Genomic DNA, 17,531 nt, shown 5'->3' with positions numbered 1-17,531 from the left:
GTCCTATTGGGCCCCGACTTTCCAGTTTCAATACCTTGATTGATCTGGTGGAAAAAATTCTACCTCTCCTGCTCTGCCCAATTAGTTTCTCACAAGATTGGCAACTAGAGTGTAGACGAAGCCACACAGGCAACACACAGGAGCCAACTACCTCACGTTAGTGTGTGAAAGGTGGTATGCATCTTGTGGCAGGGGAGTGGGTATTTTTTTAATCGCAAGAGTAAAATGCCAGAGTGACTCAAAGAAATGCTTTTCAAGCTAGTTTTTTGAAAGTAATGTGGGAAAGGAAAAACAAGATGGATACAGAAAGCCAGAAATCAAAGTCTGAGATTAAGTAGCAGTTGATGTGGCCAGAAGACCCGTGTGTCAGAGGAGCAGGGATCTCTCAGGGCCAGGAAGTCTTCTCTTCCCTTTTTATGAAAGCAGGAAAATTGATTACTGCTTTCAACTTTATTCAAGAGAGAGTTTCCAGGCATTTGCAGAGAAATGTTAAAGATCACCCAAGCTACGTAAGATGCCAGCTTTACTGGAATCATTTCTTCTTTTACCTAAACTGTACATTAAGAGTTCAATTCTGATGATATATGTTATCTTGTAACACAGATGAATTTTTCTAGAATGAGCTATATGTCACAAGGGCTAGAATCAGCCTCCATCCTGAATTTTCCCCACCATCAACTAAAAAAGAACATGGCTTTTGAAGGTAAATAACTTTGAGAGAAAATGTGCTGGCTAAGTCTTTTCTCCTCTTACTAAATCTAGTAAACATATATATCTGTAACACACTGGGAAAACTGTTCTTGAGACAGGAGAATTACTGTATTAATGCCAAGATCACCAATCCACTCACTCAAGAGTTATTTGTATACACAAGGAGTGCAATGCGCACTACCTGAAGGATGGACATATTTGAAACACGGACTTTGGGGGGGGGGAACCAAGGGGAACACACGTAACCTAAACATATGTACACCCATAATATGCTGAAATAAAAAAAAAAAAGAGTTGTGGTCTTTATTTACATAGCAGATGGGAGGGAAGAATATGTAAGATCCATCCTGATATTAACCCTTGATAAGTATTATGGTAGAGATAAAAGATCACTGAGTTCAGAGGCCTAGGTTTCAATCTTGGCTCTGCTACTGGCTGTGTGATCTTGGACAGGTCACTTGCCTTCGCTTAGCCTCAGTATCCACATATATTAAATGAAGATAGTAATTCCAATACCAGGGTTGCTGGAAGTTTGAGTGATGGATGTGAAAGAACTTAGAATCCAGAACAGTGCCTTCTGAAAAAGTACAGTTTTATTATTATTCACCCTCTGAGCTATTACACAGCAACAAGCAGGATGTAGATGGGAAACATAGACAGCAGGGACTTCCAGGATTGTCATGGGGCAAGTACCCAGCTCCAACTAGACACAAGGCTATCTATCAGATTGGGGAAATGAATGAGTTTGAGAACTTGTCATTTTATCTGGAATAATCTACAGGGAGGTCCTGCTGCCATGTCTTGGACGAAGCCTTGCCTTTGTCCTCCAACTTGACTAAAGACACTGGGGGTATCCACGTGGGTGGCCCCAATGGTTTGGTGCTGAAAAGAAAGTGAATATTTCCCAGATGGCAATAACTGTGAAAGAGCTAAAGGAAAAGTTACATTGTTAATGGAGGCCCCCTTGAAAGGCTGGAAGGCTCTACCAAGGTCCAGACAAATGCTTGGGGGGTGTCAGATGCCAAAGTCCTCGTACTCAGAGCAAAGGAAGACAAAAACTCATGGAACTGCATCTAAGAAATGCTTTGGATGCAGAATAAGTTCTGCTCCAGCCACAGGCCCAACTTAGGATGGGGCAGTTTGCTTAATTTCCAATAAATAAATTCTCAGATTTCTCAACAATTCCATTTGGGATCACTTTTCTTAGAAATGAAGAACCAAATTTTTCCAGTGAAAGTATTTCATTCACCAGGGCCAGGCTGAGACTTTTCAGCTTCTTTTCAGACTTTGAAGATGTAGGAAACCCACAGTCTCAATCCATGCTCAATGGGTCTTGCCCACCCCATTTTAATTTTGCTTTTGGTAGAGGCCACAGTCTGGTCAAGGCTGGAAAGCTTCATGCTGTTCCTGGTATCTCAATTCAGTTGGAAAATTGAGACAACCCCATGGGATACCATGTGGTCAATTTGGGTTTGAAGGACCCTGCTAGGGGAGTGGGAGGGGGCTCTGATTTCTAAGTAAAAGGGCAGCAAGGGCGGTGAGTGGTGGGATGAACAAGCAGGTCGGCCTCTATGCTCCCCATCCCAGATCAGCTCTATTAACCACTTAATAAGTTTGAAAAGCCCTGCTGTAAGGCATAGATGCCAAGGAAGAGAAGTGCACAATTTTAGGGAGAGCATAGACTTGCTCCTAATTCAATGCTCAGAAACAAAAGAGGACAGTGATGTCTCTAGACCCTCTGGATTCACAGTAGAAAATCGCAAGCAGGTTTGAAAAAAAGAACTCTCTTCTTCAAACTGAAGTTCAGTAAAAGAACAGATCTTTTCTTCTCTCTGGAGACTGGCTTCCTGAAAAACAGGATAAGCATGATGATAAAGAAGCTGGGTCTGGGGTCAAAGGAACCTAGGTTTGAGTCCTGGCTTCGCCACTACCTAGCTGTGTTACCTTGGGAAAGCTACATGGCCCTATCTGAGCACCACTTTCCTCATGTTAGATGGGGATATTATTAACAACTACTTCCCAAGAGTCTGGTGAGGATTAAGTGAGTTAAACACATATAAAGCCCTTAGAACAGTGGCTGGTACATAAATACTCAATAAAGGTTTACTATTATTTTGTTAAAAAGGTAGTGTCTCTCTATGTGGTAGAGTCAAATTACTGTGTGATCAAGCTACATTTTAGCTTGGTGGGTAAGACCAAGGACTTTGAAGTCAGTGAAAACTGACTCTGGTACTTACTCACTTTGACTTTGGACAAATTACTTAACTCCCTAAACCTCAATTTTCCCATGCATGGATGAGGATAAAAACAGAACCTGTATTGTAGGTAGCTAGCTACTGGTTCTTATTTTGCTTCACTTTCATGATTTTTGTCATTCTCCTCATCTCTAATGACCTTGTACTTCACTCTACCTCAGCCATCCATTCCCATGGTCACATGCTAGATTTTGTAATCGCCCACACAGGTGAGATCTTTGCAATTTCAGTTTAAAGCATCCATTCTCCAACCACCATCTCCTGTGTCATTGGTTTAAGTAGTTTCCTCACCATATTTTTACATAACTTCCAATCCATCAAACTCCATTAGCCCGTCAACTTCCATCTGCCTCCATATCCTTCTTTGTGCAGCTTGGATATGACGGTCTCTTGTTACAATCATTCACTTGAAAATACCTTCAACTCCTTTTCCTTATTTTCTATCTACCATGCTCACTTGACACAACCTCACCCCTGGCTGAGGCTCCCCATTCGCCATCTCTGTGTGTCACACTAAGCTAACACCACTGGTGAAAATCATAGAACCCAGCCGACTTTTTGCACTTGAAATTCATGATCTCAGACTTCAGATCAACTGTTTAAAAGGTATATCCCCTTGGATGTCTAATAGGCACCCCAGACTTAACACGGCCAAAACCAAGTTGTGTTTTCCTCTAGTCTTCCTCATCTTAACACATGTACCACCATCTACCCAGTTGCTCAAACAGAAATCTGAGAGGTAACCTGGATTCTTCCCCTTTCTCCCACCCCAATCCATTGGCAAGTCCTAAAAGCTAACCCTCTGAATAGATCTCAAATCCATCTACTTGTATCTGTCTCTGCTGCTGCCACCTCCTCCAGGCTATCATCCTCTCAAGCTTGCCTCCTAACTGGTCTCTTTCTTTTCATTCTTGCCTTTCCTCAATCCATCCTCCCCACAACAGCTTTTGTGACCTTAGCAGATGCAAATTGGGTCACACTTCAAATCCTTCCGTGGCTCACTAAATCACTTAGAATATGAAATTGAAACTCCCAAAATGACCCATAAGGCCCTGCATCACCTGGCCCCTGCCTACCTCTCCAGCCTGTCTCATGCCACACTCTCCCTTTCTTGTTGCACTCCAGCCACACGATCTGTTTTTCCCTTCCTCACACTCACCTCAGGACTTTGCAGGGTAAACATCCTCCACCTCCCTCCGTCTTCACCCTAACTCTTCCCCACACTGGCCTCTTTCCCTCCATCCAGGTCTAAAGTTATCTAAAGTTAGCCCTGATTTTCCCCTATTTCAACACCTTGTGTGTTTTTTTTCACAGCACTTACCGTAACTTGCAAGTATTTTGTATTTTCCCTTATGGGGAAGGGATATGTCTTCCCCACTAAACTATTAACTCTATGAGGGCAGGGATCAAGACAGTGTTATTCACTGTTATATCCCCCATATGTATTATAGCACTGTGTCTGGCAAATAGCAAGCAGCAACTGTTATTATTATCTGTATGCGTTGAATCAATGCATAACCAGTGTCTATTTCTACAGATCAAAAAAAAAAAATCAAATTTACAAAAACTTTTGGCATCAGCGTTTGTGGGACTCACATCCAGAACGTCCTTCTCCAAGGACTGACTACCCTTCTGGCTCTAACTGCTCTCCTGCTGTTGATGGCCCCTGCCTCTTAGGTGTGTGACAGCCTACATGAGGGGACTTACGTCCATAGTGCAGGGGCAGGTGGAGACATTGCCTTCCTTCCTTTGATAAATATTTATCTGGGGCCTCACATAGGAAATCTCTCAGAATTAATGGAATTCCTACTGAAAGGCTTACACAATTTCACTTCGAAATGAGCTTAATATATACTTTCTTGCTTCACTTCGAGCAAAAAAAAAAATGAGCTTAATATAAATTATATAAAGAAAAGTAAGACACATGAAGAGGTGACTGGGTCCTTTGCCAAACCTACCCAACCAGGTGGCGGGGTGCAGGATCTGGGCAGTTAACAAGCTCGCCAGTGGTTCTTACCATCAGGCAAGATTGGGAGATAGCTGTCCTGCTCACGAGCATGGGCTTTGCTGGGTTCTGTGGTCCTTTTACTTGGAGCCCCAGGAAGGCCCCCCTCCCCCCTGCCAGTCCCCTACAGCCTCTCTCTGCCCAGAGCTCTGCTGGTAGAATGGCAGACTTGGGACTCTTGGTTTAGCCCCCCATTCCCCACCTCCCCTCGACTATGTTCTGCAAGGGAACAACATCCTCTTGCCCCTTTCTCAAGGTAATATCGCTCTTTGCTCTTTTGCTTGCTTTCTGAGCCTTTTGCATCCACTTTCCTTTATTCTAGGATAGCATCCTGGCCACAGATAGACAGTGAACCCATGTACAGTAAAATAATCTCACCAGTTGCTAATTTTCACAGTTGTACAATTGATTTAAGTTGGGATTATTTTTGATGATTTTATGACACTGTGAGCTCAAAGAGATACTCCTGCATCTGCCACCTGCTGCTGTGTGATCTTTTACCTCTTTGAGGCTCAGTTTCCTCATCTATAGTATGGGGATATTTATTCATTCAATCACTATTACTGAATATCTATTGAGTAAAGCTCATAAACATCTCACAAGGTCATTGTGGGCAATGAGCAGGATGGGGTATGTGGTATATTGTTCCTGGTCAATATCCAATAAATGTTCTTCCTGTTATTTTTGGCCTACGAACAATTTTAACCATCAAGTTATCAATAATTCCAAGACTCACAATAAACAAATAGGAAACTATTAATAAGTACTTAGGAGACATCACAATCCTGACTTTCATAAGTTAGAAGGCTGGTAGAGCTCATTCTCTTGGGCAGGGACTTATGTGAAGTCTGACTCGGCCATGCTAAGGCTTCCAAATCAGCCCTAATTGCATCTTCTCAGTTAAGCATGGCCAATTAATCACTGAAGCCAGTTTTTGTTTTGTTTGTCTCACATGAGGACCTCAAACAGAATAGTTTTTACTATATTGGCAGATATTTTATTTATTTATTTATTTATTTTGAGACAGAGTCTCACTCTGTTGCCCAGGCTAGAGTGAGTGCCGTGGCGTCATTCTAGCTCACAGCAACCTCAAACTCCTGGGCTCGAGCGATCCTACTGCCTCAGCCTCCCGTATTGGCAGATATTTTCTTACCATTTCTTTTTAAAATGCTCTTTTATTATTTCCAGCATTCACTTATTCATTCATTTATTCAATAAATATGTATAAACCTCTGTGCCAGGTACCATCACAGGTGCTGGGGATACAGTAGTGTACCCCTCAAAGTCTCAGCCCTCATGGAGCTGGCATTCTAGTGGGGGCCTACGTATTTCCCTCACCCCCACTTCACACTAGACTGTAAAATGCCTAAGATCAGGGATTCTTCCTTTTGGTCCTCTCTTAAACACAGAGCACAGAGCACAGCTTGGGGCACACAGGATGCCCTCCAAAAAGACTCCTTGATGGCTTGCTATGTGCCAGACATTATTCTAAGCTCTTGCGTACATTATTTCATTTAATCCTCGCACCTCACCCTATAAGATGGACACAATTTTTATGCTCATTTTACAAATGAGGGAACTGAGGCACGGAGTGGTTAAGAAGTGTGAGTTCCTAAAGCTAGTAAATGATGAAGCTGGGATTTGAACCCCAAACCCAGGCTGTGACGATCCTGCTGTCATTCCACCCAGAGTATCCTCTTGTGTAGTTCCTACTGACACCACTTTCAAATTTGAGTGTGGAGCCCAGAATCCTGGCCTTGGGCCTCTGTTGGAATTTGCCCTGACTGCAGAGTCCTGGGGTGGCCCTATGTACTAGGCTGAAAACCGAATATCTGGGACAGGGCAAGCTAATCCTCATGAATTTGTTCATTTTTCTGAGTCACCTTGCTTACCTAGGTGAAGTCTGGCTCAGGTAAAAAAAAAAAAAATAAGTTGTTCTGAAGCAAAATGAGAAAATATTTAAGAAATTTTACAAGATGGAAGGTGCATGGGCTCCTCTTTCAGAATAAGATGAAACAAATTCTATGTATGAAAATACTGAATAATAGAAGTAAGGCTCCTGTCCACTGCTGGAGACCCTAGTGTTTACACTACAAGCTCAACAAGTTTGTCCTCAGAACACAGAGACACACTATCAAAGGCTGAACCCAATACCTACTTTCCTTTGCAAGGCTGCTACTGGCACGTCCACGATTGGGGGAGGGATATATTTTCTTATCTAGAAAAGAAGAAAACATCATTGGAAATGCAATCTCTGGGACTAGGTTAGAAAGTTCCTCAGGGACCCCCAATTGCCCGACCCTCAGTTTATGGCTACCTGGAAAATTTTCTCTTAGCAGATGTTACAAAAACAGAGGAGCTTCTGTTTTTTTTTTTTTGAGACAGGGTCTCACTCTGTTGCCCTGGCTAGAGTGAGTGCCGTGGCATTAGCCTAGCTCACAGCAACCTCAAACTCCTGGGCTCAAGCGATCCTCCTGCCTCAGTCTCCCGAGTAGCTGGGACTACAGGCATGCGCCACCATGCCCGGCTAATTTTTTCTATATATTTTTAGTTGTCCAGATAATTTTTTTCTATTTTGTTAGTACAGACGGGGTCTCGCTCTTGCTCAGGCTGGTCTCGAACTCCTGAGCTCAAACGATCCGCCCGCCTCGGCCTCCCAGAGTGCTAGGATTATAGGCGTGAGCCACCGCGCCCGGCCAAGCTTCTGTTTTTAAGGTCCCTTGAACCTCATTCCCAGCTTCTAGGCAGTGTTCCTAATTAAGGGTCACTGACTTCCTCAACAGTTCTGGACTGTCAGTCACCAATTAATACAACCGATGTCAACATTAGTAGGAGAATTGATGGCACTCAATACCTTGGTGATAAACATTTGTTTGTGAGTGTGTCTAGAGGTACACAGGAAGAGCATATTGCCTGCATTATAGTTTCTCCATGATGTGCCCAGCTTATAATAGATGCTCACTAAATATTTGCCGAATTGGATTTGAACTGTATAGAGTTGTTATTTTTGGAAGGTGATGATTCGAGCCATCTGTGTTCTAACCAACTGTTGAAGCAGGGCTCTGCTGTGTGTATGCACGGGCACATATACAAGCACAGTTGGCCAAATTTCCCCTCTGAATCTAGTAGGAGAAGATTTTTGAAAAAGTATGGGGGTGGAAATTTTCACAGGTTTTCCTAAGCATGATATTTTTATGATTTCTTCTCTAAATACATTCCTAATCAAACTCTGGAAGTGACAGAGTGGCATTTTAATGGGAAATTTGGTTTCGACATTAGAATGGAACACAGTGCCTGACTTAGGTAGGCTGTGCTGAATGGGCCCTTTGTGTGCTATATGCTTAGTTCAGAGTAAAGACAGCTTCCAGTAATTTCTTTCAGGCGTGAAACACTAGAACCACAGATATGTATGGACTAGGAAGCTGCAAAAGAAAACTCATCCAGAGTACAGAATGCTAGAGGATGCAGACTTGGCCCCATGAAACTATAAAATACATATTACTACAAGTGTTTCATAGGAAAGGCAAATCTTGTAGCAGAGTAGGTTGCTTATTTGGTGAAAATATAATTCAGACCAATCCTTCCCCGTCCTTTTACGAAGAAGGGAGCCTTGTTTTTTGATGGGTATTTTGCAGCTAGTATGCACTAATTCAATATTTGCTGGGTGAGTGAGTGAATGAAGTAGGGAGTGAGCCTTGGCGGTGTTTTTAGCTCAGGGGGAAGAGTGGTGGTCAGGGAGCAGGCACCCAAGGGAAACCAAGCAGGAGGATCCCAGTATGCAGGAGTGAGCCAATGACAGCCAGGCACTGCTATGTCTCCAAGCAGCAATGGGGCTGCCTCTATAGTCGCTTTGAATTTTAATGTGTGGAGCAGATGGTTGGTATAGATTGCCCTTGTTCTTGCCCAGTAGCTTGGCATCATTGCAAGTTGCCAACCTGTTTGGAGGACAGAGTTTGAGCTTGTCAGTACGTCACAGAGCTGTTTTGCAAATGGATTATTTAGTGGCTCCCATTGGGGTAAACGCAGACCCTGTGTTTTTAGGCATCATTTTTCTAGGGTAAGGCCAAGTCGACAGACTAGGGTGAATATTTCAGGCCCAGTTCATCTGGCTGACTATCTATGTAAACCTTTAGCCATTAAACTGTGAATGTCAATGAAGCCTAGTGAAGATATATAGAATGTGTAAGCAGAACATTCTGTCCCTCAGCAGCCCCATGTCCAGAGTGGCAGCAATTAGTCTTGGCACCCCATCTCATGCCAACTCCCTCTCAACCACCACCCCTCAGAGGCAATCCTCCAAGTATCTGTAGTCATTTCCTTACAGTGGACTGAGCCGGGAGGCAGGTTGAGGAGTAATCCCGTGCTTCCGGCTATCTGGACAGGGTTGTAATCCTCCCTCGTGGCAGATTCCTGAGGACGGGCTGGGCATCTGTCTTGAGGGAGGAGACTTAGGAGGGGCTCACATTTCCCATCAGGCAGGGGCTCTGGAACCAGCTGCCCAGCAGGGAAGGCCTGAGAGTAGCCAGGCTTCGGGGAGCCAGGGCTGGCTAGGGAGGAGAAATGCCACAGCCCCCCAGGCTGAGTGGAGGGGCCCCCACTCAAGGACTGTGGGAACTGGTCCCCAGTCACGGGACCAGACACATTCACGCGGCAGTTGGAGGCACGGTTTGCAAGAGATACTTCTGGCTGTGGCTTTGTCCGTGGAGAAGAAAAACGCCACTGATTTGGAGGCATGTCACTATCTGAGAAGGAAAGATTTAGAAGACACATTAGGTGTTTATTTATTGTTTTCAAAATGGAAGTAGCTTAATATTTTTCTGGTTAATACATACTATATTTTTTAATTTGAAGAAAATATAGAAAAGGTGGAAAAAAATCATCTTGATCATAATATCCAGAAACAGCCATTGTCCTCCTTGGGTGTACTTCACTCTAGGATTTGCTTCTATTCATGTGTGCATTGTTTTCACAGCACATTGTTTTTCAAGTTGATTTTGCTTCATTGAAATATGAATATCCTCCCATAGCAATGAATAGAGCCAAACATCAGCTTTTTAAAGAGATGTGCAATGTTCTACCATGAAGCAGTAACATGACTAACAAATGTCAAATTTGTGGACAGCTCAGTTATTTACTTTTTTTCAATTATATGAACAACAATGTGATGAGCATTTTCACATAGACGTCTTTGTACGTTAGTCCAATTGGCAGCTTGAAGACACTTTTCTAGAAGTAAAAGTGCTTGATTTGTGTTTGGTTGCTGCTATCTTTTAGCTTTATTTTATAGTTGGTGTTTTAAATACACCAAACAGGAGGATTCCACAGAACCTTAAAAGAGGTTTAACGCTTATCTGGGTTAGTTGCTCACACAATTCTGGAGGTTGAAACCCAATTTTCCAGAGGAATCTGGGGCATAGGGATGGTAAGAGACTGGACCAATTGGACCACAGTAGCCAAACCGATTAGCCAAGTAGGGAAGTGAGCTGGCCTCAGAGTGACAGGTAGTTCCCAAGTAGCTGCTTGGACCTCATTCTGCAAAAGCAGAATGCTCAGGGTCAAGAGGTGACTCAGTTTCTTCTTGCAAAGTTCACGTGGACTCGCTAATTGGGATAGAGTCTCCTTTGGTCCCATAGGCACTATTCTAATTGTGCCTACTCTAGTGGCTCAATCTGAGATCTCAAGTGTCCAGGAGAGTTCATGACATAGATGGATGTTTTCCCCATTGTCAACACCCACTCAGGCAAGAGGGGAAGAGGGAAAGAGCTCTGCCAGATGGTGCTTCAAGCCTGGAGTCTCTCATCTGTGCAAGATAATGGAGGGAGCTGTGGGTGTGGAGACAAAGGAAGATTGGCTGGCTGAGAGGCTATCTGGGACACTGGTCCTTTCTCCCTCCATGTGCGCCTCTCCCAGCTCTCCTGAATGTTCAATTTGGCTGGATTTTGTGCAAGATAAAAGCATCTGAGAGGCCTGCACAGTGTTACTGGATTGCCACCACCCACCACCGTTGCTTTCTGTGTAACACAAATGATAAGAACAGAAGCCCAAGTCCACATGGCCCAACTTCTCGTAGCGTTCACAATGAGTGATGGGCAATAGTTGGCCTCTTCTAATGAAACCCAAAGCAAGGCAATATATTAAGATATGTTCTGGGAGTGAATGCTACTTTTGAAAATTGATAAGGCCAGAAGCAATTCAGGGCACTGTGTAGCACAAATAGAGTGATTAAGCTGATTTGGTATAATCACTGTCTGTGCTTCACATTGAATGAGGGCACTGCATGTCCTAAGCACAAATTAGAAACCAAGTGTAGTCCCTGACAACTGGGCAGTTTCCATCTGAACTGGCCTTACAGATCGTGTACGTATGAACTGGGTGCTGAATGCTTGCAATGTGAAAAGCAGGACCCCAGAGTATTTTGAATATTTCTCTTAACTGCTTCCTTTCCAGAATTCTCTGACTGAAATGTTAAGGGGAATGGGTGGTGTGTCACTATCCAAGGTCCAATGTGGTTGCTGGGTGCATCTGAACACAGTTTGGATGGGAGCTTGTGGGGATGCGCAGGGTGTACCAATCCCGACCTCACAGCAACCCAATGGCAGGCGTTGGGTGGCCTAGTAAAGCCCACTTTTCCAGACCACGTTTGGTGTTGGTGGCCCATGGAATGGAGACCCTGAATTTGGGTGGGCCACTCTTTCTCAGGGTCCTTGGGCCAATTGTTCCAGCAACCATACCCATCCACTCTGGATGGGTGAAGTTATCTTACACCAGGAGCCTGCACTGGCTCGAGGCTGCCACTGATATTAAAAGTGGCCCTGATGACATTTTCTTACCCAAGTAGCCCCTCTTAGTTTCCTCTGGAAGTGAGAGAGGAAGCCCCAGAGGAGACTTTTTTTCCTTCTTAAACCCCAAACCTCATTAATGAATGGAGAGCAGGTTAGCAACACTTTGATTCAAGGACACTTGGGGCAGGCTAGGATTTTTCTTTCAGTGGGAATACGAAAGGCTTCCACTCTGTAGACTCCAAGCCTGGGCATTTAGACCCTACTTCTTAGTCCCATCCATGTCTCTAGATTCCAGACGCCCTTGTTGCTATGACCAGGCCCAGGCAGAGAGTGTTTGTCTCCATTTCCCACTATGTCCCTTTAGGGTGAAACTGGCAGGCCATTTCCCCATCTCCCAAGCACACCTAGAGACACCACCCACACTCACTCACATATACTTCTGGAAGCCCCAGAACCCTCTTGAAAGCATCTCCAGGCATTGAAAAGTTTGTCTCCACCCCAGAGGACACTCCCTCCACTTTATCCTTGCGTGGGCACCCTGACTTCCTATTCCAGCTAGTTTCTGGCCACACAAACTTAAAGGTCACCCTCTCAGGAAGGCCCTCCCTGAACCTCCAATCTAAAGTTTGTTACCCTGTTACTTTCTGTGACTACACCCTGTTTAATTCCTTCATAGCAGGAATCCTGTAATGTCCTTATTTCTTCATTCACTATTGCTCTTCCCCACTATACAGTGAGCTTTGAGAGGGCTGAGATCATTTCTCTGTTGTTCACCACTATATCCCCAGGAACTTGCAGAGTGCCTGGTACATAGTAGGCCCTGACTAAATATTATTCTAATGAGGGCACACATATGCATGCACTCACATGTACACACACATGATACACACACACACATACACATGCACAGTTGCAAATATGTACACACACTCACAAACACATGCACACACTGTCTCTCACACACGCACATACACACCCCTTCCCACTGCACCTTTCTATATCGAGGACAGCAGCATGAAAGTGGTTAAGAGCACAGACTTTGAAGTCAGACCGGCTTGGAGTCCAGTCCCAGATCTGCCACTTCCTACTTGTGTGACCCTGGGCAAGTCCTCTCCCACCTCCTAGCCTCTTGAGACTGTTCCAAGATTGAATGAGACAATCCATGTAAAAGGCTTAGCACAGTGCCTGGTCCAAAATTGGCACCCAGTAAGTGGTAGCTGTTGCTGTTGTTATTAACCATTTCAGTTTAGAAACCCACCTTGGGTTTCTCTACTGGTTTGCAACACTCAGCATAACCAACCCAGGAAAAAACAAGATGGAAATTAATGTATGAGGCCTGAGAATCCTCCTTGCCACAGTCACCTAGTGCCGGAAAAGGGAGGGGCGGAAAGGACTGAGCCGAGAAGCCCACAACAGCAGCAGAAGCAGCAGCGCTTCAGGGCTGGTGTGGAGGATGGAGTAGACAGTGGCTATGAGAGAGAGATGTCAGAAGCCTTTGCTCAGTCTGTGTCCATTCCCAGGGAATAATACATCCAAGGCGGGCAGGAACAATTTGTAAATATAGAATAGCTTTTATGTATTGAGCACTGACTATGGGCCAGGCACTTTGCTTAGCATTCTGCATGCACAATCTCATGTGATCCTCACAGCAACCCAGACAAGAAAATAGAGACCCAGAGTGGTTGAAGCAACTTGCCTAAGGCCACACAGTTAGCAAGGGGTAGTAGGGTTGTCTGATCCAAATCTCATACTCCCAAAGGCCACGCCTTCCCCCGATATTGCAAAGAATGTGGTGAGCTGGGCACTTTCACATGCTCCCGGGGCTGGGGGGTTGGCAGATTGGCAGAACATTTCTGGGGAGCAATTTGTCAGTATATATCAAAACCCAAAAATTTGTGCATACCCTTTGACCCAGTCATCTACTTATAGCAATTTATTTTAGGGATATAATCAATGATGCATGTAAAAATTTAGCTACAAGGATGTTCAAAGTGATGCATGTAATAGGGTGAAGGATTAGCAACAACCTAAATGTTATTTATTTTTAATAAATTAGGTACATCTATAAAACGATACTTGAGCCATTAAGATGGTGTTGTACTAGAACATGTAATGGCATGAAAAGATGTACATGACTTACTGTCAAATTAAAAAAGCAGGTTATGACCTATTATGTGCAAAATGACACCATGTTGTAAAAATTAGTATATTGTATAGATGAACACATGGTTTTTGTTTCCTGAATGCTTATCTGTGTTTTCTAAATCTTCAAAAATGAGTACATATCATTTTTGTAATTAGAAACAGTTATTTTTGAGCAAAAACTTAAGAAATCACTTGACAAGTGAATCTCCCAAAAGATAAGTCACAGTAATGAATGGCCAATCCATGATTGCCTAATTTCCTTTGGTCTATCCTTTCTTCTTTCCTTCCTTCTCTTCTCTCTGTCTGTGTCTTTAATACAAACCCTGCCTTATAATGAAGTTGAAACCAAGAACCCTCTGAACATATACGCATACATCTTGCACCATGGAAGTGCAACCTTTGCCCTGTGTGATCTGCCACATTGACTCTCCCCTCTGTGCTATCTTGGCTGGTGGCACTTGTCCCCCATTCATTCACCCCAGGAACAAAGAGGATATTCTTTGCATTAGCTGAGGTCAAAATAACACTGGAGGCAGATGGACAGCTTAGAGGACACAGTCCTGTTCCAGGGCAGCAGTAGGGTCTGTCCAGTTTCACTCTCTTTCAGTTGCCTCCCTGTGGCACCTAGTTTTTTGATGAATATTCAGGTTCCTTTTCCCAACTGAAAATGGAGATCAAATATAGAACATGCTCTAGTATTTTGAAAGTTGAATGGCTAAGAACTCAGGGTCTGGAGTCAAACCCAACTGGTGGTGATTGCTATAGCCACCCCTTACTAGCTGTGGGATCTTGGGAAAGTCATTTGACTCTCTGAGCCTCAGTTTCCTCATAGGAGAATGGGCACAGTAAGAGTTAACCAGTAGGATTGGTGTGAAGATTCAATGAGATAATCCATGTGACAGGCCCTGAAAAAGGGCCTGACATACAGGAAGTGCTTGCTAAGTGTTGGCCATTATAAACATTATTAGCGATGGTTCTCGTGGGTATTAATTCTCTTGCTGGGGCATTGTTGGGGGCTGCGAAGGTGTAACAGTGGGGTAGTCAAGAGATGGGCTCTAGAGTCCGACAGACTTGGATTTCAATCTCTATCACTCACTGGCTGTGTGATCCATCTCCAGACACTTACCCTTGCTGGGCTGCAGTTTCCTGCTCCATAAAATGAGGATAATAATACCCATTGCAACAAGGTTTTGTGAAGTACAACCAACACGCAGAAAAATGCACAAAGGGAAGTGTGCAGCCGGGGGGAATTTTCACAAACTGGGTAATGAGCACCCAGGTCGAGTAGCAGAACATTAGCACCACCCCAGCCGCCCCCTGCAGCTGCGAGCCCCTGCAAAGGTAACCACTGGCCTGTCTTCTAATACCATAGGTTCGGTTTGGCTGTCTTTGAACTTTATAAGTCACAGTGATTTTGAGAACTGAGGTAAATGCGATAATTTTAGTGTGGTGTCTGGCGCCTAGTAGGGGCTCAATATATGTTTGTACGGATTCCTTTCGCCCACTGGAAAGGAAGACACGAAGTTGTCAGTATTCACAGGGGCCATAAACAAGCAGCATGACTATAGCTCGTATGGATATTCACTTTGGAAAAGAAAGGCAGTGTTTCTTCCTCACCCCCATGGATTATGGCAGATGGGAAGGGAGAGAGAAGGAGGCGGGACCCTTTGAGACTGGGTGAGACTGAGACCCTTTGAGACTCAGATATACATCCTCTCACCTTCTTCTGGCAGCCCTTGAGCAACATTGCCAGGCCTGAGGTGGGGCTGAGGACTGTGGCTGGGGGAGGGCAGGAAGATTTCAGAGTGGCATGTGCACAGGACCGTGCTCCCCACCCCCTGGAAACCGTAGTCGCTGAAGCTTCTCGTTACCAGCTCTGAAATCCCCGACGTCCTTTTAAAAGGGAAATAATTCAGAAAGATACCTTCAACTTGTGTTTTCTGAAGTACAGCCAATATAAATCATACGTAAGTAAATAAAAAAATAACATTGATTTGGGAAGAGAAGCCAGGAAATTCGATGGCATTTCCTAGCCACATGGGTCTCGGTGTTTGGGGTTTGCATATTTGGCTCGACACAGCACCCTGAGAATGTGGGCAAGTCAGCAAGGGGAGCCCATGAATGGGAGCCTGTTCCCACATGGCCTGGCTGGGCTGGCAGCCTGGCGCTGGCCCGCAGGGGTTGAGAGGATGCTAACAGTCAGTAATGAAAGGCCACTTTATAGATTTCCCACCATTTTCAAAGCTGCATGTATGTCATGTAACACCTCCAGGGAGAACCTCTAGGGGACCGGAAGTCTTTCGTGGGGCCCTCCCCTGAAGTAGCAGAGCTTATGAGAAACTTGACTCCCAGTGGTGATAAGAGAGGCTTTGAGGGAGGTCTTTCATTTGCTCAATCAGCAGACAAATATTTACCGAGCCCACAGCATGCTCTGTGCGGGAGACATCTTCACGCTCAAGGGGTTTGTGAGATTGTCTCAGGGAAAATGCAACCACCAAGAATGCAGGTGGAGAAGAAAGCCGCCTCCCTATTGGGCCTGCAAAGGCTGGCTTGGGCAAGAAACAGGGCCATGCCCAATCTCCCTTAGTGCGCAGGGTCCTCACCGAAGGATACAGGATAAGTCAGAAGGCACAGGAAACGTTACAGCAGCCACAGCGAAATCCCCTGAAAGCGTGGAACAGGCCTGCTGCTCTGAGATCCTTGTGTTTTGAATGCAGGTCCTCACATCCATCCTAGCCTTCCAAAACATTGTGTTAAGCTTTGGCACCCCCCTCAAAATAACTAACACCTACATAGCACTTACTGTGTGGCACTTGGCATGCTTTATCTTATTAACTCCTTGCAAGCACCCTCCTGTAGTTAACTAATATTCAGTTTTAGAGATGAGGAAACCAAGGCACAGATAGGTGAAATGATATGCCCCAAGATCACATGGTTATTAAGTGGTGGAACTGGCCTGGACCCAGGCCGCCTGGTTCTACAGCTGTATATCATACCCTACCCCTTCTCTCTGGTGACCCATCTGTAGGGATAATACCCTGTGATCCGAATCACAATTCCACTCATTCAAGCAATAGGCATTGAGGGCTTCCATGTGTCAGGCATTGTGCTAGGTACTTGGAAAGAAGCAGTTAACAGAGTGAGTCCCCTCTGCCACAGAGCACAGAGGCTAAGGGAAGGGAGGAGTCAAGAAAGGAACACATCAACATATAATGTGCCCCATGGTGACAAATGCTAAGAAGAAAATTAAAACAAGGTAACAAGACAGAAAGCAACAGAACAGGGGCTTCTATTTTTTAAATAGCCTGTTCAGGAAGAAAGCCTGTTCTTGAAGTGACATTCAGATAGAGCTTTGAATGGAGGAAAGGGAGGCCATGCTGATATTTGGGGAAAGAGCATTCCAAGGAGAGGGGAGACCAAGTGCAAAGGGAGGGCCTGAGGCAGGATTGTCCTTGGCATAGTCTACAAATAGCGAGGAGCCTAGACTGGAGTGGGTGAGGTGGAAAGTGGTAGGATTTGAGATCAGAAAGTCAACAGAGGCCAGGCGCGGTGGCTCACGCCTGTAATCCTAGCACTCTGGGAGGCTGAGGCGGGCGGATCGTTTGAGCTCAGGAGTTCGAAACCAGCCTGAGC

The 17,531-nt window shown here is 44.7% G+C and overlaps 1 protein-coding gene across 1 annotated transcript in view; it reads right to left on the bottom strand.

The window, feature by feature from the left end:
* Positions 1-1,546: 1,546 nt before the first annotated feature.
* VGLL1 (vestigial-like family member 1) overlaps positions 1,547-17,531 on the bottom strand; it is a 19,472-nt gene continuing 3,487 nt past the window's right edge. Inside the window, 4 exon segments of the mRNA XM_012655465.1 lie at positions 1,547-1,600; positions 1,603-1,640; positions 7,130-7,189; positions 9,294-9,713. Of these exon segments, the coding sequence (XP_012510919.1) occupies positions 1,547-1,600; positions 1,603-1,640; positions 7,130-7,189; positions 9,294-9,713 (572 nt within the window).

The sequence above is a fragment of the Propithecus coquereli genome, unplaced genomic scaffold (assembly GCF_000956105.1).
Source record: "Propithecus coquereli isolate 6110/MARCELLA unplaced genomic scaffold, Pcoq_1.0 Scaffold478, whole genome shotgun sequence".
NCBI lineage: Eukaryota > Metazoa > Chordata > Mammalia > Primates > Indriidae > Propithecus > Propithecus coquereli.
The sequence above is the reverse complement of the archived record's forward strand: the minus strand, read 5'-3'. Positions and strand labels throughout refer to the sequence as shown.